Source organism: Anser brachyrhynchus (assembly GCF_964034855.1).
Source record: "Anser brachyrhynchus genome assembly, chromosome: 4".
NCBI lineage: Eukaryota > Metazoa > Chordata > Aves > Anseriformes > Anatidae > Anser > Anser brachyrhynchus.
In genome coordinates, this window is record NC_137698.1 from 16,102,412 (window position 1) to 16,121,249 (window position 18,838).

The 18,838-nt window shown below is 44.7% G+C and overlaps 1 protein-coding gene across 5 annotated transcripts in view; it reads left to right on the forward strand.

Annotated features, from left to right (window-relative positions):
* Window positions 1-18,838, forward strand: part of SHROOM3 (shroom family member 3) — a 159,967-nt gene that overhangs the window by 38,612 nt on the left and 102,517 nt on the right. For 3 of the 5 annotated variants that reach the window (XM_080589194.1, XM_080589195.1, XM_080589196.1), the window contains one exon: window positions 9,232-9,386. In XM_080589194.1, coding sequence (XP_080445320.1) covers window positions 9,232-9,386 — 155 coding nt within the window. Of the gene's footprint in view, window positions 1-379; window positions 599-9,231; window positions 9,387-18,838 lie in introns of those variants that run through there. The other 2 variants (XM_080589189.1, XM_080589193.1) reach the window with 1 other exon arrangement.

Here is an 18,838-nt window from a genome sequence, read left to right on the forward strand (position 1 = left end):
CTGGGGGGTTGATCATTGAAACCTTGCTAGGTGGTGGGACGTGTGAGAAATGGCTGTGAAACTGGGGACAGGATGGCAAAGCAGGATGAGGAAAGGACTCCTGACTGTGGAAACCTTGGGTGTGTTTAGGAGCAAAGGAGAAGACCTTTCCAACAGACTCTTTGACAGACGGCTATTTTTACCTCTCACATGGTGGAGCAAACATTAACTCCCAGATAACGTGCAGTCACTGGAGAGGGGCAAACTGTGTCAGCTGCAAGAGAGTTAACAGGGAAGGAGTTCTCATAGCCCCTTGAGCTGATATCGCCCTGATAATTGCTGCAGACCAAACAGGATCAAGTTAGCGTGCGCCAGGCCCCAGTATTTGTAATATACCCTCTGTGGAATGCATGGAATGGATTGTTTGCAAAAACCAAACAGCGAACAAAGAAGTAAGGCTCTCTCTGCTTGCCATGTGCACGGGCAGGGTGTGTTCTGCAGGCAACACCCTCCTGGGATAAAAGCTGGCCTCACGCAGGAAGCAGAGAAGGAGCAGGAGAAAGCAATCCCTCAGGTTTTAACACTGGAATGGAGCGAGCGGTTCTCTGCACCTGCACAGGTGTGCCTTGCTGTGGTGGCTGTTACTGAGACACACATCAGTGCTTTGTTTCCGTGCCTTGCCCGGTTGTTGCATTCTTTGAGCAAGAGGAGAGAAAGGTAGGAAGAAGCACTGAAGAGGTCTGAAGAAGCACTGAGAGCTCTCTGAACACCCTGACACAGAGCAGCCAAGTGGCGGGAGAGCCAGGAGAGGAGCCATCTCCTGTCCTCTGGCCTCCTTTTTCCTGTCTCTCTGGGTTAGCAGGAGATGGGCTGTTTGCTGCCAAAGCGAAGCATGTCAGAATGTCATTTCATAGGCATGTTGCAGCTGGCTTTATGCTGGCTGAAAATGAGCTGATTTTTCCCCTCTTCTGCAGGTGCCCTTGCTTTTCCTCACCTCTAGGCTAAGTCCATGTGTTGCAGATGTCTCCCTGTAGCTGTGAGTGGGCTTTGCTGTTGACACAGCTTTTCCGCATCTCTGTTTCCTGTCCCTCTCTTTGTCTAACCTGTCCATTCGCACTGTAAGGCTTGGGGCAGGAACTGTCCATGCTAATGTGTTTGCACCATGCCTCTAGCAGAGGGACCTGACAGGGCTGTGCGTGTTACCATAGAGCAAACACAGATTAGTTCCTTGTCTTGTATATATGGATGGGTGTGGAGAAGATTTATTGTTAGTTTTGCCTCCCATTACAAAAAAAAAAAAAAAAAAAGGATCCTGGAGGCTTCTTGAAGGTCTGAAGTCAAAGCTGTACTGGAGTTCCGTCTGTCTTTGTGCACTAGCTGAAAGAAAACTTGATTTTTGCTGCTCTATGCTTAAGAAGGTACAAAATTATCTAAGAGCTAAGCTTTCTTTCCTCTGCTGGCTTAGGAATTTAGAATCACTGAGAGGAGGCAGACACAGACTCATCCACGCATGTCTTCTTATCTCTTGCAGCTGAAGCCAGCAATCTGTTTTCCATTCACTTCTTGCCACTTTTTGCTGAGGGGCTGACTGCTGAGATTAACCTTGCTTCCAGGACAGGAAACAATCACACAGGAAATGGGAAGGTGTGGAAATGTTGGAGCCTGCAGGGTAGTCAGAGGAATGACCTTGAATCCTGGCCACTTGTCAGTAACTTGCATCCAGCCTGCTTGGAGCACCATGGCATTTCCGCAGCTGGGTCACTGCTTTGGTCCCCACAGCCAATTTTCGCTCCGTAATTATACTGGGAAAGGTCTTGGTCCTTCAGGGAGCGCCTGTCTGCGCTGGAGCAGGAGCATCCCAGCATTTCGCCTGCAGTCCCGTCTCCAGACCATCCAGGTTCAAGGACAAGGGGAAGGCAGCCCAGATACTGCCTTACTCCTGGGCCAGGTTTGGGGACAGCCAGGTGGCACAGGGGCAGTGATGCTTCCTGCCGCGTGCAGATGGGGCTGTAGAGGAGGCGTGGTGCTCAGTCAGCAAGGCGTAGCAGGTTTCCGCCTGGATCTGTAGCACTTGGAGGGGAAGCAGCAACACTGCTGCTTCATTTTGGCTTTGGGGAATATCCATAAAAAGTGAGGTTCTGGTCCCCTTTGTACTAGAGGCTCTAATACATAATAACATTTTCACTCAGCATCCTGGACAAATTTCAGTTTTGGTAAATACAACCTGCTTGCTTGAAATCCCTCTTCTGAAAAAAGGATGTGTGGTTGCTGTTCTTTTCAGCGTTCCTAGGGCTAGCCTTAGACATGGACAAAATAAGGATTGCCTCAGGCAGCAGAGCACGGGACTACGAGAGGAGTAAAGCCACAGGGACGAGGAGCAATTTCTCCAGTGACATTGTCTTGAGGGAAGCTCCTCTGTCCCACTGAGGGACGGGTGGCCTTGCTCTCTGAGCAGTGCCTACCTTTGGCCACCCAGCAGTGGGAAAGCAGCTTTGGCAGCAGAAGTGCACCCACAGTGGGAAGGGGAGAGGCGAGGGACTGTGCTCCCTGGGACCCTGCTTTCCTCTGGGTTGGCTGCACCACTTGGTCAGCCAGTGCTGGTGAAAGAGCTGAGAAGGAACACCAAGTTCCTGCTGTGTTGGTCTCCTGAACTACCCGGGAAGAGCACAGCACTGGGCAAAGCTCTCTGCCACAACCTTGACGCTTGATTTTGCCACTCCTGAGAATCAAAGCAGAATATTATATATGTCCTTAGTGAGCAGATGAATTCAGTGGAGGGGCAGGCAAACTGTCTTCAGTCCTGACAGACAGGAAAAAATGGGGCTGTCTGTCCCTTCCCACACAAACACACACTGCAAAGAAGCCACCAGCTGTGACGGTCAGGTGCAGTCCTGAGCTCGTGACTCTTCTCTTTACGGTGTCAAATACTGCTCTGATGGTGGCTGCAGTGCTAAAATCAGAGCTGGTGTCTGCCACTGCCAACACAGTGAGCAGAGGTCCCTCTGGGTTTACCGTGGTGCCTCTCTGATGTAGTATCTGGAAAATAAGCCTGAGGATCCCAGAAGTGTTGGAGTTGTGAATGGCAAGGGCTGGAGTTCTCCTTGCTAGGCGTCTTGCTCCAAGCCAAGTAAATGTATTCATTAACGTGGTTCAGACTGAGTGTGGGAGAAAATACGTTGTTTTGCTTGTGTTAAATAACAGATTTTCTTGGGAAGTGCCAGAAAGATTTCTTAGCACCGTTAACCCTTCAGAACCATGTAGTTTAACTTGTTCTTCCACTGAGTAAAATTCAGGCTCTCGAGATGAATTCATTCTGCGTGAACCTTGTACAGCTATCTGGAATAAATGAGTCTCTCCACCACTAAACCTTTTACTTGGGAGCAGTAATGTTACTGCAGAACAATCCAGAGCACTGTGAGAAAAGAACCTCTTCCTTTCTTCCCTGAAGGATAAAACAATAACTAATTTGGAAACACTTTCTTTGGTTTCAAGTAAACATCAGTAGCTAAATTCTCTCTCGATGCATGTCTGCATCAGGGATGGGGAAACCCAGCAGAGATACGGCTCCAGGGGGAGACCTTTGGCTTAACTGTTTTTTGATTGAATCGTATTAACTGCTTTGTCACGCTGACACAGAGGCTGGGGACAATGGGGAAGAATTTCTCTCTGCTGCATGGGAAACACGCACTGCCCCCAAACTGTGACACGGCATTAAGTCTGAGTGATGGGAGCAGCGTATTCTCTGGAGTCTTTCAGTAGCTCTGCAACTCTACTTTTAGGTTTGAGAACCCTGTCTGAACTCCATGGGGGCTTAAAAAACTCATCTCCAGCATAAAACCGGTATTAATCAACTACTCAACAAGTTTACTGAGCAAGCCAAATTTGGTGTACCAGTGCTGATAGCCTAGTGAGGGACAAGGCAGAGGTGAGTCCCAGATGCACTGGGATGCATCATCCCACTGGAAGGAATAAAAACAATTCTAGTAAAAGATTTTAGACCATTACAAATACTTTAGCAGTGGAGATGTGGAGATGAAAATGGGTCAGTAATGGGGCCAAGAAGGAGGATTTTCAAGGGCTCTGAAGCAGAGAACATTTTTCTGTAATGCTGCTCCTGGGTGAGTCATGGACACCTTGCAGCGGAGAAAGCTTCCTCTCTCAGCTCCTCCAGGGAGCGAAATTTCTTCCTCTCCCACCCCATCGGTTCCTATAAGACTTCTTTCTGCAGCTCAGGAATTCTGGACAGCCATCTCCAGCAGTTCATTTGTGATGCTTCCCTTCCCATCGTTATTGTGTGTGACACAAAAAGGGCAGTAGTTTGTCACTGCGATTGCGGCTGCTTCTGTCAACACCCGGCTAAGCTGACTTACTGTTTTTTTCCAGAGCATCTCCCAGTGTCACTCAGCAGTTGTACTAACCTGCTGCGTGGCACAGCTTTGCTTGTGTAACTGCATACAGTGTGTGTGTGTACATATTTGCTTCTTTTTTATGAAGAAACTTCGGCCAGTAAGTTTACAGTTTAGGAGTCACATGCACCGTTCTTCATACAAAAGACACAAAGATGGAATGATCCATCTTAAAAGCTACACAGAATTTGTTGTTACAAAAGCTCCTCAAAGCAAGGGAAGAGAAAAGAGGAATAAATAAAGAAAACCTCTTTAAAATAATCAAGAAAGGATCTCAGTTAGACAGCATTCTCTGAACGTACAGTAACCATAGTGAACCAAACAAAAGACAGTAGTAATAAGTCTTATGTATCCTTGGTGATCTGCTTAAGCAACATCTTGCTTTTACAGTAAGCCAAAAAAAGGGAGAACAGATGAGTTCAAAGTCTGCTCTACGATCTATTGAGTGACAAGAAGCCTCCTCTAGTAGAAGAAAATGGACTGGAGTGTTAATGCAAAGCCGGAACCAGGGGTGGCCTTTGGGATTTTCAGGAAAGGGCAGCGGGCATGGTAGGCTTTACTGCAGTAAAGACAACTGAACGGGCTTGGGTTTGTGTCAGCCTGAGAAGATTATTGAGACTTTTTGAAGCGGGTGGGGAGGCCAGCTTGGCAGGGAAGATCTTGTTTTCTCCTCCTGAAAGAACCTGAAAGCACTGGCTAGATATGTTTGTGGAAAGCAGAAGAAAGAGTGAGGTGTGGAGGAGATGGCTGAAATCACAGCCTTTATGGAGGACTTGGATGGGGTTTCACAGGAAATAGGAACTGTCAGAGATGGTTGCTGGAGCACCCTCTGGAAGGGGATAGTTTTCTGTTGCATGGTTCAGGAGGCAAAGACTCTTCCCCAGGTTAGGGCTTGTGAGCTGGAGATTCAGAGGCAGCCCCTGGAATGAGAGCCAAGATTTGGATCATCGCCGCCCACAGAGAGATCACATGTTGAACAGAGGGGACAGATAAAGGTAGGAACAGTTGTGTCCATTTCACAGTTGGGAAACTGAGGCACAGAAACCATGAGTCTTTCTGCTATTGATGAATGTTTTGCTGTACAGATGCTCTTACTGACTTCAAAGAGAGGGTTTCTACTCCCCACGTGGCCATACCTGGGCATCTGGCTCTACTCACAACATACACAGTGAAACCAGGCATGAAATCCAGCCCACCTGTGTCTTAGGTATTCCTTCCCCCTCTGCTTGTCGGTCTTCTCTCATAACTTGGCTTGGCAGAGTGGTTGTCTCATTCCAGCCAAAAATCATCATCCCCAGCTGGCTCCTGCTGGCTCCTCCTGTTCCTGATAGTTTTAGCGATGATCCTATGCCCAAGTAAGTTTGCTGGCTCCAAATCACCTTGTTTCTTTCTGCTTAAATAAGCCATAAGAGGTCTTACTGCCTATTGGTTGACCCCTTACGCTAGATCATGTAGCTCACAGGGATCACATTTTTGGCACAAGGGTGATTTTTGGCTGAGGGTGATTTTGACAATACTGTGGCTGTTCAAACTACTCCAATGCAACTTACACACTGAAAACAATAGAGTGTGCTGCTAGCTCTGCCATTGCTGACTGATGGCACTTAGAGCCACTTGAGGTTTAGGGGACAGCTGAAGACTTCTCTTTTCCTCTCACTTGGGACCTGGTCCACAGAACAAGACGTTGTTCAGAGAGGGTAGCCACACGCACAAGTGGCCTGCCTGCAGATTTATCTGTCTGGTTTGGCACACAAAGCTTAGCAAGCATACTCTGTCATGTGGTCCTCAGCTGCTCAGTGCATCACAGACCCGCAGGGTCCCATCCTTGACTTGGCCAGTGAAGCAGGTGATCGTTTAAATAGGTTACATGTGCATTGAGGTTTGTTTGCTTTTGTTGATAATTGTTACACTGACTAGAGACAGAGCTTTGTGTTTATAGTGCAGCGTGTTTTGTTTGAGTTATTCAGTTCTTTCCTTGAATTATTACCACTCCTTATACACAAATATTTTCAGAGGCATTCAGAGAGAGAGGAAGTGACCAGGTTAGAACATGGAGCATCTGAACTTTGCTTTGGGAGACAGTGTCTTGTTTCTGGACTTCTGCTGGAAACCCTGGAGTCTTTTTGACCCTTTTGACTCTCTGAGTGGTATTGCCAGGTCACAGGGCTGTTGTGAGTATTTTCCTCCAGGACCTCTAGGGAACTTGCATCCAGGGAATCCCAGCTGATTAAATGAGACAACTGTGCCTAAGCAAGAGAGGAGGCTAACATTATTAAGAGATGAGATAGCTATGCAATCAAATGAAAAAATCAATCCATATCTCCACTTATATTCTGTCTAGGTACACAGGTAATTTAGTTTTGATGCTACCATCAAAAGCGTCTAGTCACAAAAAGTGTGTCGTGTTTTAGGTCTTGTTTGTAGATAGTTATACAGGAGGAAAGCAGATCATTCTGAACCTCAGCATTACTTGCAGATGACTGTACTCAGGCTAGCAAACTCTCCTTGAAGACATTCTTTAATATACTGCTGTGGCTGGCTACATGGCCTTGCAAACTGCAGTTTAAGAGCCCCTGGCATAAGCATAAGCTGGAACACGTCAGTTATCAAAGACAGATTTATTTTAGAGCTGTTCATAATGTTAGCAACCTTACCAGGAGTATTGTGGATTTTAGTGTTTCGTTAAGGCCTTTGATTTCAGGTTATTTATAATGGTAATTATGGAAGAATCCAAATACCCATTTTCACTATAAAAAGAGAGGAAAACAAAAATCTAGCCCCCATGGTTCCAAAGAGAACCCTAAAACAGTGATCCTGTGGAGTTCAAAAACTAGAATAAAAAAATAAAATTGGGACTTGGTAGAGAATAAAGCACAGATCATGATTTTTGGACTGGCGGTTTTTTAAGGCCAAAGTTCCTCAAGGCAGAAGTTAATACAAATGCTTCTGATGAGTGTCTCAGCCTTTGAAGTAGATGATATTTGTTACAAGGTACAAGTACAAATTTGTACTGGTCCAAGAACGCCTTTTTTCTATTGTATGTGATCTAACATAACAAAAAAAAAGGACAAAAAACTAACTCCTTTCTGTTTCCTGTATTGCAGGTTAATCTAACCTGTATTGTCCCAGTCTGTTATACTTAGTTTAAACGCTACCCACCTGTGTTTCTTTACAGCAGCAACAAACTGGAGCAATACTGCACTGCATTTTTTAGTTTGTTATTTATTTATGCTGGCAGCAAGGTCTAATGTTTCATCTCTCGCCCTTCCTGGTAATTGTGATACAAGACTCTTTATATGAAGTCTCATTCCTGTGGTTTTATCCATTCTCACAAAGAAAAGAAAAAAATCATTCATCAGTGGAAGGACTTCCTGGTAGGATGAATACCAATGATTTTTACCTACCTGTGTAGGGAGGTAGGAGAACTGATTAGCTAATGTTTGTGGAAATCAGATTTTAAGTGTTACAAAATACACGAGCTGGAGTACTGTTGTTCAGAAGAACAGACTGGCTTTGCCTGTGAGAAATCACCATTTACACTGAAACTAATGTACTAGTAAGAAGTCCGGGTAATGTGTCTGCATGTGCTGAGTTTCATGTTTGAGTTGTGGCTCAATTACACCTTACTCGACATGGCTTGAAGTAAAAGTAACTTGTAGAAGTCTGTGTGCAGTTTCACTTCTCAGAAAGTGGCACCCCTGCAAATACTAGTTCTGCTCACTAGATCGGAGTCTGAATCCAGTTTTTGTTTTGGTGTGATGTCTGGGAAGGTGAAGGACTGACAAAAGAGGTTATACTTCCAGGGTGCCATAAGATGTTGTAATTAATTGTGGGCCACGGGACAATTGCTAACACCAGTTACAGCTTCTGTTGAACGTAGACTGCCGGGTGCTTTGAATATCAGATTCTGTGGTGTCAAGTTTTGCAATAAAAGCTATTTTGGTTGCATTTCATTCTCCAGAAGCTCAGGATTCAGTGTGTTAATACGTATGTAACCTTGCCCTCTGCTAATATTCAGTATCGCTATGCTGGTATGCACCTCTCGCTTTGCACAAGGCCGTGAGTCCGAGATTCTGGGCCCTGTTTCCTTCTCCTCTGCTCTGTCTCTCACTTCTGTGCAGACTTGGTGCATTGCTGCTGGCACACTGATGGAGAATCAATGGGCATTGAAGACTACACAATGTACGCAGTGGACTATACAAAACCGAGAGGAAAGTGCCCTAGGATTCTCCTTCTGGATTTGCCACTGCATAGCCTTGGGCAAGCTACTTACCTTCTCATAAAATTAAAATAATTTTCTACTTCCTTTTATACTGTTCTTTGAAATCCCTAGCTGAAAAACCCTGCAGAGCTGCTGCATGTTACTAACTGCATACACCTGTGTGCATCTGCTCTGTTGCTGGCCTGTAAGCAGCAAGCTGTTGTTAACCAGGCAGTTAGATCATGCAGAGGAGCCTGAACCTGAAAATCACATCAAAAGTCTTCTAATCCAGGCTTGGCCCTTGGGCTCGTGCCGGGGTGCTCTTATCAGGAGATGTTCCATAACCGTTTTGCTGGCAATTACTGCTTCCAAATACCAAAAAATTTTCTGGCTTATTCAAAACAATGTTTCTTGGCAAAATTTGTTTGGCTGCTGATCCCCATCTTCCATACACACAATACAGGGGAGGCAAGCATTGTCCTTTGAGAAAGCTGGCTGGCAAAGGGAGGCAACGTTTCTTAGTCTGAGAGCTGAGTTTGGGGCTGGTAGACCTTGCCTCTTGGACAGAAGTGCACGCTGAGCTCTGCATGTGACAGCCAAACTGACAGGCGTGCCTCACCATCGCTTTCTCTCTTTCCTGTGCAGATCGAAGAGGGAGGTAAAGCAGACTCCCTGCCTTCCAAGCTGCAGGCTGGTGACGAGGTGGTGAACATCAATGAGGTGGAACTGAGCAGCTCCAGAAGAGAGGCCATCTCCCTGGTGAAAGGGTCCTACAAGAAACTGAAGCTAGTCGTCCGCAGGTAGGCAAGACACAACACTCCCTTCCTCCTGCCCTGCGGGGTACCACAACCACCCCCCCTCACAACTCCAGCTGAATGCCTATGGCCTGATCTTGGCAGTAGCCTTGTTTTAAGCACACAGGCATGAGCCCGAGGGCGAACGTTTGTTCCTTTCTGCAAACATTTCTATGACTCCTTTGTCACTGTTGCATCCAAGTATGTGAACTACTTATCCAGATGTCTTCCACTGCTATCCTGCCACATGGCAATCCAGGAATCCTGTTCAGATTTACAGGCAGTCCCCCTTCATCCTTTAAAGTGCCTGGGGCTCCCTTTGAAAGGGTGGCAATTCTGTATATAGCTCCTGCCTCATTTGCTCTGTATTATCACTGTCGCTGTGACAGCACAAAGATTTCCACTGGCCTCAGCAGGATTTGGAGCTGTTTAATGTTCTTCAGGTAAGTGATAGAGTCCCCATGCTGACAGAGAGCAGCCTGATCAGTATTGCACTCAGGGTGTGATCTAGGGGGAAGAGCAGTCACCTCACCTGCATCTTTTTAGCAGCAACCTCTGTGTTATCACTGAATGAGTGATCTCTCCTCACATGTCCATTTCCCTGGCTGTCAAAGGCCTTGTAAAATGGTAATGAGTAGCAATGCCTGCATGCTGGGTCTGGTGGTGTGCTGAGCTTAACTCGGCAAAACAAAATCTGCCAATACCCTTTGGAGGCATGAAGAATAAATGTTTGTGTTAGGGTCAAGCCACAGAACTTTATGCCCACTTTGAATCACAGACATTTGGATCTAAAATTTTGGTCTTACTTAAGACCTTAATAGAGATGCATCCTGTATGTTTTCCAGTGCTGGCATGTCCGAACAGTTTTTTTCTGTGCCAGTTAGGTGATAGCTGGTATCACTTTATGGAGTGCTCTGTCCTGAATTTCCATGCTCAGCCAGAGAGGAATCTGGGTCAAGATCAGCATAGCTGAGGAGCTGTCATTAGCCAAACAAAAGGTGTCAGCATGAGTCACTAAGTTGGAACAACTGGCTAACATCCGAGGGGTAATGTCTGAATAGGGCAGGCATGAAGGGCTCAGACACCCTTCTGTTTTCTGGAGTATATTTCATGCTCTGCTGGCTGTATTGTGTTGTTTACATGAAGTGTCTTCAGGTACTGACAATGGCCTTATGACAAAATCTGGATCTTCAAATACCGAACTGGTAGATCATTTGTATCCACTGGGAGGATATTTGCAAATGCAGTTGATTGCAACTTGAGTGTTTTCCAAAAACAAATGGCTTTTGCTTAAGACCCATGTAAATTGTAATCAGTACTGACTGAACAAAATGTTCACTTCAAGCTAACTTCGTAAAACTGAATAGAGAACCCTTCTGTCACATCTCAATTTAGTTTTGCTAATGTGAAATAGTGAAGTTACTGGTTCTGTTTGGTCTAAAGTGATTTTTTTTTCTTGGATTTATACTGTCTACTTAAGAGGAAAAAAATAAAAGTAATGAGAAAAGGAGACAAGAAAAATCAAGTTTGCAGACCTTGGAGTCCCGGGGAGTGATAAATACTCTGTCAGGAGAGCAGGAGTGATAAATACTCTGGGTATGTATGCACACACATAAACGTATGCACACATGTACATGTATATAAAAACATTGATATCTATGTATGCATATGTATGTGTTTAACAGCAGAAGTGACGTACTCAAGGTTAGCAGTGTCATAGCGAGGCCAAAATTCAACTGTTCCTAATATTTCCTTGGGAAATGCCTGAATCAGTGGAAGACATTTCTTACAAAGTTTAGAGGTCTCTCAAGCTAAAAGAGAAAATGAGCCACTTCTTCACTTCCATGACTGTTTTTTCACATGCAGTAGGAATCACGAGACACCTAGTTCATGTAGGCAATCCTAATGGACATTGGTCACATTACTCTTATCGAAGGTGATCAATTATTGAAGGAGGAAGTGATTGACCTCAGAAAAGATTAAGAATCAGCCACCAGTGTTTTATATGTTTCAAAATTATACTTCACAGTGTAGCTTAATGGTTTCTCTCTCCATAATTTTTAAGTTCCTAAGGCCTTTTCAGCTTTTCTTCTCCTTTTAAAAGGAATTTGCAGGGGTATTTGATGTTTTCCTTTTTTGGAATACTATATCACGCTTACTTTTAGAGGTATTACATTCACATAATATCCTCTTGCCAAGGTTCTTCAAACGCTTCATGCACATTTAAAGCTCAGTAAATCCATAAACTTAAAACTGAAAAATTACAATTAAGAGCTAAGAGCCCATCCTTCAGTTCAGGTGATTCAACACAGTCCCAGCTGCCCCTGCAGTGCTGGCATGGGCTGAGAAAGTAGCAAAAGAAAAAAATGTGAGGTCTGACTGCTTTGTGGGTAGTCAGTTAGAAGTTGTCGGAATTCTCCCAGTCCCCAAAGGTGGCAGGTGTCTGCTCTTTGGCCAGCTGTTGACAAGGTAAAAGACAAAGATTTTGTCTCCAGTGCAAGAGAAGGGATAAAAGAAAGATCCCAGAGGAGAATGGTGGGAAATAGGAAAGCAGCGAGAGGAAAGTGAGCTTCTACATTTAATAAAAGCTTCCAACAATATTAAATGAAATGTAGCTAGATGCAAAAGAAATTAAGGAAAGCAAATCATTACAGAGTATCAGCCACATGATGCCTTCATCTCACGTAGCGGGATGCTGCTGGGCAGGCTGCTATCTATGTGATAAAATGCGAACAAACAAAGGTTTGCAAGCCAGACTTGAGATAAAGCTCCAGCACCAAATATGTGCAGGTTATCTTTACACCAGACCTAATGTGTTTAGCCATTAGGACTGGTAAAGGAAGCACTAATGTGCTTCAACAACCTCATCTGGGATTGTTTTTTGTTATGTGGGCAAAAAGAAAATGTTTTGCAGTACTACATTGTCTGAAAATAAATTATGTTTGGAGTGCATAAGATACTGTTTTTTGTAAGTTGCTCGTGACAATTTAACTCAAGTGGGTTAGGTTTGCTTACTGCAAATACCAGCAGTCCTAACACTCTCTGAACGGTCATCTGTGACGTGAATTTTTAGTATGTGATTTCAGTATTCATGAGTACTCTTGCTTAGGGAGTGACACAAACGCATACTGACACGGACTTTACCCCTTGAAAGTCATACACAAACAATAGCAAAGTCTGCTTGTTGTCTGTCTTTTTGGTTCTCTCCAAAGCATATTCAAGGTCAGCATGTTTTTGAAGGTTTGATTTTTTGTTTCTCATATTAAAAACCTCAGGAGCAGTCTGTAGCAGTGTGATGAAGACATGAGACATCACAACAGACAGAAAGCTTGGATTTTTTATTCAGATGTTTTGTAGGAAGAACATCAAGGGCATACAGAGTACATTTGAACCACTCCATATATTTGTGTAGCCTGCATAGCATACGCAGATTGCTGTTTAATCTCAGTTTTTATTCTAGGACGAAGGTAAGCTTTTAGTGCCTATTGCAGTAGTGTGCACCTTTACATGTTATTAAACAAAAATTAATGTTACAAAACCTTGCTGCGTCTGCCGACAGTTTGATGCAATAACCTGTTATTTTCCTTGGAATGTCATCTGCAAAGCTTGGTACTTACCCATCAGCATCTGTAGTCACCGTTTTGTTATTGGACACTTTAGTGAAAGAAAAGAGTGGTAACATTTGCAACAATGGGAATGTGAAGAGAAAACCAGAGAAAATTCAGTCTGAGATGAAAGAGGAGAATAAATGGAAATGAGAAAAATGACTTAGCTCACAGCGATACTTAATGTAAATGAATGGTTATGAACAAATGAGCAGTACCAGAGTAGCTAGGGCATGAGGGCCTTAGTCTGCCTTTCACTTCTGTGCAAACATCCTGCTGATGCTGGGGAGGAACTTGCAGAAGGAGACACACATGAAGTTGTGAATTTATGAGCTTTCTACTTCCTTGCTTATAAGCTTAATGTAGACTTGGAACCATGACAACTTAGGAAAGTTTGGCTTTGCTAACATCTTTTTAATTCAAATCTGTGAAGAATAATTCAGAAGAAGAAGCACCTTACCCATTACAAACACTTCATAGGCTCTAGATCTGGTTTTGAAAGAGAGGTATCTAGTCCATTGCTTCAACATAAAAATTACAGCCTTTTCCAGACGTTAGTGCCACCCCGTGCTTCCCCAGCACAAGAGACGAATTGTCAGAGAAAGATGTTTTACAGTCTTGCAGAGAAGTAAACTGTCGTTAAACACAGTGTTTGCCTCTGTAACATCTGTGTCAGTGAGATCAGAGTAAGTGTCTGGAAACCCAGAGCAGACAAGACCACAGTGATCCCAAGCTGTTGAAAGATGCGGTGAGCTGATTCTTTCCGAACCAAAAGTAAATTGATCAGCACTGAAGGGAGTAGTGTAAATGTATCAATATGTGACTGAAAAAATGGCAGTGAAAAGGGTTACTAAAATCTACCCTTCACCACTATAGAAAGTAAGTAAACCTATACTCTTAACTGCCAGTTGAATTTCTTTCCTGTGCAGATGGTACCAAAAGCAGTTACGTTGCAGTCATGGGACAGGGATGTGGCAAAGCCACGTTGATTAGGCCACCCAAGACATCCTTTTGTAAATATCTTCAAGTTGTTAGCATATGATGTTGCAATGTAAAGATCAACAGACTGGGTGGGTTTGCATTGGCGTGTGTGAGAGCTGCCACATACTGCAGGAGACTTAGACTTAGCGGTCAGAATAACTGCATTTCAGCTTTGCTACATCTCTTCCGTGGAGCTGGAAAGGAGCCTTTTGTGCTGCCTCTTGGCAAACTCCTACTAAATGGCAATTCCTCTTCTGGACCGTTAACAACCTTTAGCAGCCAGATAAAGTATAATCGGTCCATTTGCAGATGAGAAGCTGAGGCAGAGAATGATTGAATGATTTGCTTGATATGACACAGAAGATCTCCACAGAAGCAGAAATTGAACCCTAGTGTTAAGTAAATACTGTGCTTAATCCGTGAGATGATCCTTATTTGGGAGATGTCTGGTGAATGTTTTTTTAAGGATGCTCTCTAGTTGCATTTTCTGTGTATCATTGTCAGCTCAGGAGCCCTCGATGGCAGTTTGTGAGCATGTTCAGCTTTCCCTTGCTTCTCTAACAGGGCTGCTTGTAAATTAACTCATCTAAGAGGCTATTCCCGAAGCCCATTTGTTTCTTTATGCCCATTTCTTGCTTCTTCCCTGTACTTGTTTTGCCCATTCGTTCAGGACAGCAGACTCAGATAAGTATGTATTTGTGTATTCCTGTAGACCTCAGGTCTGCAACTGCTGTGCCCTGGAGAAACTTGCTGATGCTTCACGTTTATTGTGCTGAAGCCTGAATAAGCCAGAGTGAAGTGCTTTGCATGTCAGAGAGTTACAGAGCCTTAGTGAGTGCGCCTTAGGTGCACTTTCCACTCCCTGCTACACCGAGTTACAGTTTCCTGCCTCACATACCCTGCTGCTATAATAAGTAATTTGTGTGCTTGCTGCTGGCAAGGTGGATTCAGCTTGGTGGTCTATTCTAGTCCTTTTTCTGAGGTGTGATTCTTAAGATGTTTAGAACTGCACAGCAAAATCACCTGCTTCTCCTTCCCCTTCCCCACTTCTTAATACGAGGGCTTTTCAGGACATTTCTGCCTGCTGGCTCAAGACAAAGCACATCCATTTCCTTCTGATACGTTTCAGACCCAAGCAATCAGACAAAAAGAATATTGCTGTTTTGAGCACTCAGTCCTGCTAGCCAGATCAAACTGCCATGGATAAACAATGAGTGAGGGGAACAGCCTTAAAAATTATCACTGGGCAAAGAGACAAGATAGCAGCGTGCTACAGGGAAGAAGGAACTGTCCCTCCACTGCTGACAGACTACAGGAGTGAGCCAAGAAGCTAAGCTCTCCACAAGTATTTCCCATGATAGTCTTCAGTATATTTATATCACTGCTGGTGACAAATGACTCTGACTGCAGGTGTGAGCAGAACCAGCTCCGTCGAGCCTGAGGAATCCACAGGTTGATGCTGGGGAGATCTTTTTGCTCATGGCTTGCCAGATTGGCAACAGTCAGTGTGAATCACTATGAGGAACTGAAGAGACCAGTTTGTTTCATTTCATAGGAGGAATCTTGCGTACTGTCCTCAGCAAACCGCCTTAGATAGTTTTTGATACTCAGTTGATCTTTAACCAGCCGGAGGAGACTGAGGGTTTGAAAGCTAAAGCTACAAGCCATAGAAATAATGCTCAGTTTAATTGTGGAAGGTGTTTGTTTTTTTTTTCCAGTTTGGTTTCTTCTGTTGCTTCCTCTCCAACTTGAGTACCTAAGCAAGTTGGGTGCAATTTAAAAAGTCCCAGACCTTTTCAGCTGTTTCAGTTCAATCTAACTCTGCCGTGCACACTTATGTTGGCTGAAGGTAAGGCTCAAAATGCGTGCACTGCCTTGTCTGCTTTACAATGACCACAGTGGCCTACAGCAGCTGCCAAAAATAGACTTTTCCACAGGTCAGTAAGCAAGAATGGCTGTCAGAGCGTCACACTGTTTACATAGTTTTACATTCAACGTGTTCATAACAGCAGCAATTAGATCAGTGAGGCATGATGGCAAATGTAGCTGCTCTGCGAATATCATGCTGAAGGCAACAGCAGCCACAGGGACAACAGCTCTCCTTTCTAACACCCTTTCGAGCACAAGTGCTGTTTGAACTAGGGCCTCCTACAAGCCATTCCTTCGAGTTGCTGTGGTGTTCGCTATTGCCTGGTGCAGGGAGGGCAGAGGTGAAAACGTGAAGTTGTTCTTGTTGAGACATCAGTGTGTCGTGAAGTCAGCTTGCCACGGGCAGTTTGGTCTGCGCTCTCAGTGGGCGTAAACCGTTGGCTTGAGTGGCGTTCAGATGAGTTACCTCAGGTCAGTATTTGGCCCTGTGATTCTCTAAACTTGTGGATCTAGCATTGGTCTTGGTTAATGAATGCAAAGCTCTATTAAAATTTGTTAGTGGAAAAATTTCTCTGCAGAAATTGTGTTGTAGGCCCGTACTCAGTACACGCTGACATGCTCAAGTCCTGTAGAGCTCTCCTCAGGTGTTGGTAGGCTCTGACTGACCTGGGATGTGAGGGGCTCCGATGATGATACTTGCATCTGCAGAGCTAGTGAGACTGCATGAAGCAAAAATCTCAAATATCCATGGTCTTCAGCAAAACGTGCTGCACACCTCCAAGATGTGAAACGTGTTTTTAGCAAATGTCCTATCACACAGATACAAGCTACTGTAGGAAGTCTGTTCAAGTATTATGTAGGTAGCATATATAGTATTGTATCAAAGATGAAGCACATTCAGTTTCTGAAGCATGTAGTTGCCATAAAATCTTGTGCTCCTGAGGCTCAGCGTGGGACCTGATGGCACACAGGCATAGCACCTCCGAGACTGCTGAGGTAGGAGCCCTCCATCAGCCTTGTCCTTGGCAGCAACCCATGAGTGAATCCTCTGCTCACGTGAATCAGTGATAACTTGAGTGGGGAGCTGGTGCTGGGGGCTCGGTGCTGGCCGTCACTGCTGAGACAGATTTGGCAAATAAAGTACCTGGCTGCTGCTGCTCCTGATTCCAGCTGTACCACAGGTGCATGCCTACCCACTTCTCATTGCATGTTCTATGTAGAGTGGAAGACATTTGTCTGCATTTCTCACTTTCTGGGGCAGTTTTATAGTGAGGTGTAAGTAAACACTAAACACAGAGATAAAGACATAGCAAAGATCAGTATTCAAGACAGTTATGTTCTGCTTTCAGTAACTGTGGTAGTTTGGGTCTGCCCCAAACAGTGCCTGCAATCTGTTCCCATCTCACAGTGCCTTCAGGCTAAATATGCAAGTCGTGTAAAGGAGGAGTAGTGACAGAAAACACTATCCTCGTTTTCCTTTTGTGCTAAAAACTGTACAAAAAGAAAGGATTAAGCTTATCCATGGCTATAACTGTAATCTGTGTGTTCGTTTTCAGACTTCTCTGCAGATCCCCCCCAGGACTTGGGTTTTTCAGCTTATTCTCTTGGCACAACCCTGTTCCCGTGCCCCCTTGTCTGAACAATGAGCTGTGGGAGAGATGCTGGGAGGAGAAACACAGCATGGCACTGAGACCAGGGCGTCAGAGGAAGATGGCTAATTCAGGCACTGAGCGGGTGCAGAGCTCACCCACGAGGTGTATTCACCAGGAATACACCCCCTGCAAACACCAGTCCCATGGCAGGGGCTGCCTCCCGGGGCTGGCAGGACATCGAGCACACTTTTATATTTGTTCTGCTCCTCTCTCTTCGTGATGTGTCTGCTTTTGGGCACTGTCAGGGAGAAGATGCTGGGATATGTGGGCCTCTGTTCTACCATGGCATGGCCAGTGATGTGTTCTCAGACAAATGTGGTCCCAGTTAACTCATTTTAAGACCTCTGTGGCAAGATTAGGAATTAAACTCAGCCATCTTCTAACACTTATACCCATGCCATAGCTATAAAGTGATTTTTCTTTCAGCAGCCAATTGCTATAACTAAGACTTTCTTTAAAAAATGTAAAAACAAACAAACAAAAAACAAAACAAAACAGACTTTCACTCTTTCACTCTACCTGATAAATGACCATAGGGAAGTATCGAAGTGTGGGAGGAAGATGTCAGTACGACTGACATCTGAGGCTCAGGGCCGGTTGGAGCCTGTGGAAATTGGTGGAAAGATTCCCACAGACTCAAAAAGGCTTTGGCTCAGACCCTCACTGAGCAGTGATTTCCCTCATTGACCAGGAGAAAATGGGCTGTTCCTAGAGAGAGGGGAAGCTGCTGGCATTTTTACAAAATGCCAAGTGCCAACACAGTTCTTCAAAGAACTCTTTGGACTAATCCTTTCCTCTTATGACACTAATGTAATTTTGTGTCGTATTTGACAGCACGCCAAAAAATTGCATCAAATAATCCAAGTTTTGTGAATGAAATTTAGTTAGAACAGGCATTGGCTCCCTCCCCGCTCTTCAGCAATGTAGGAGCATGTTTCCAAAGAGCTGCTCTGCGCTGGGGTTAGTTTTTGCTCAGCGATGATGACTGGGGAACAGGAGAAAGGGAGGTTTGGTGCACATGGAAGTTGTAAGACTGACAGCTGGGGAGGCCAAAGCTGGCATTAGCACTGGTAAAGGGCTGGCAGGGTGGTCTTGTGACTCGCGCTGTTGTATGTTCAGTTGTGAACTCCTCCACAGCTTTCCACTCTGCCCCTGGTCCCGTCTCCTGTTTGCCAGGTGTTGCCGAGGCTCTGTTGCATAAAGTCTTTGGGCAGGGGCTCTTTTACAGTTCATCTTTTAAACACACATAAAAATGAGCCTTCAGTGGAGTCTTACGTGATGAGACAGGTCCTCAGGTGATGCACATGGGTGCCATCAGCCAAAGCCCTGATGTGTCATTTATACAGCATTT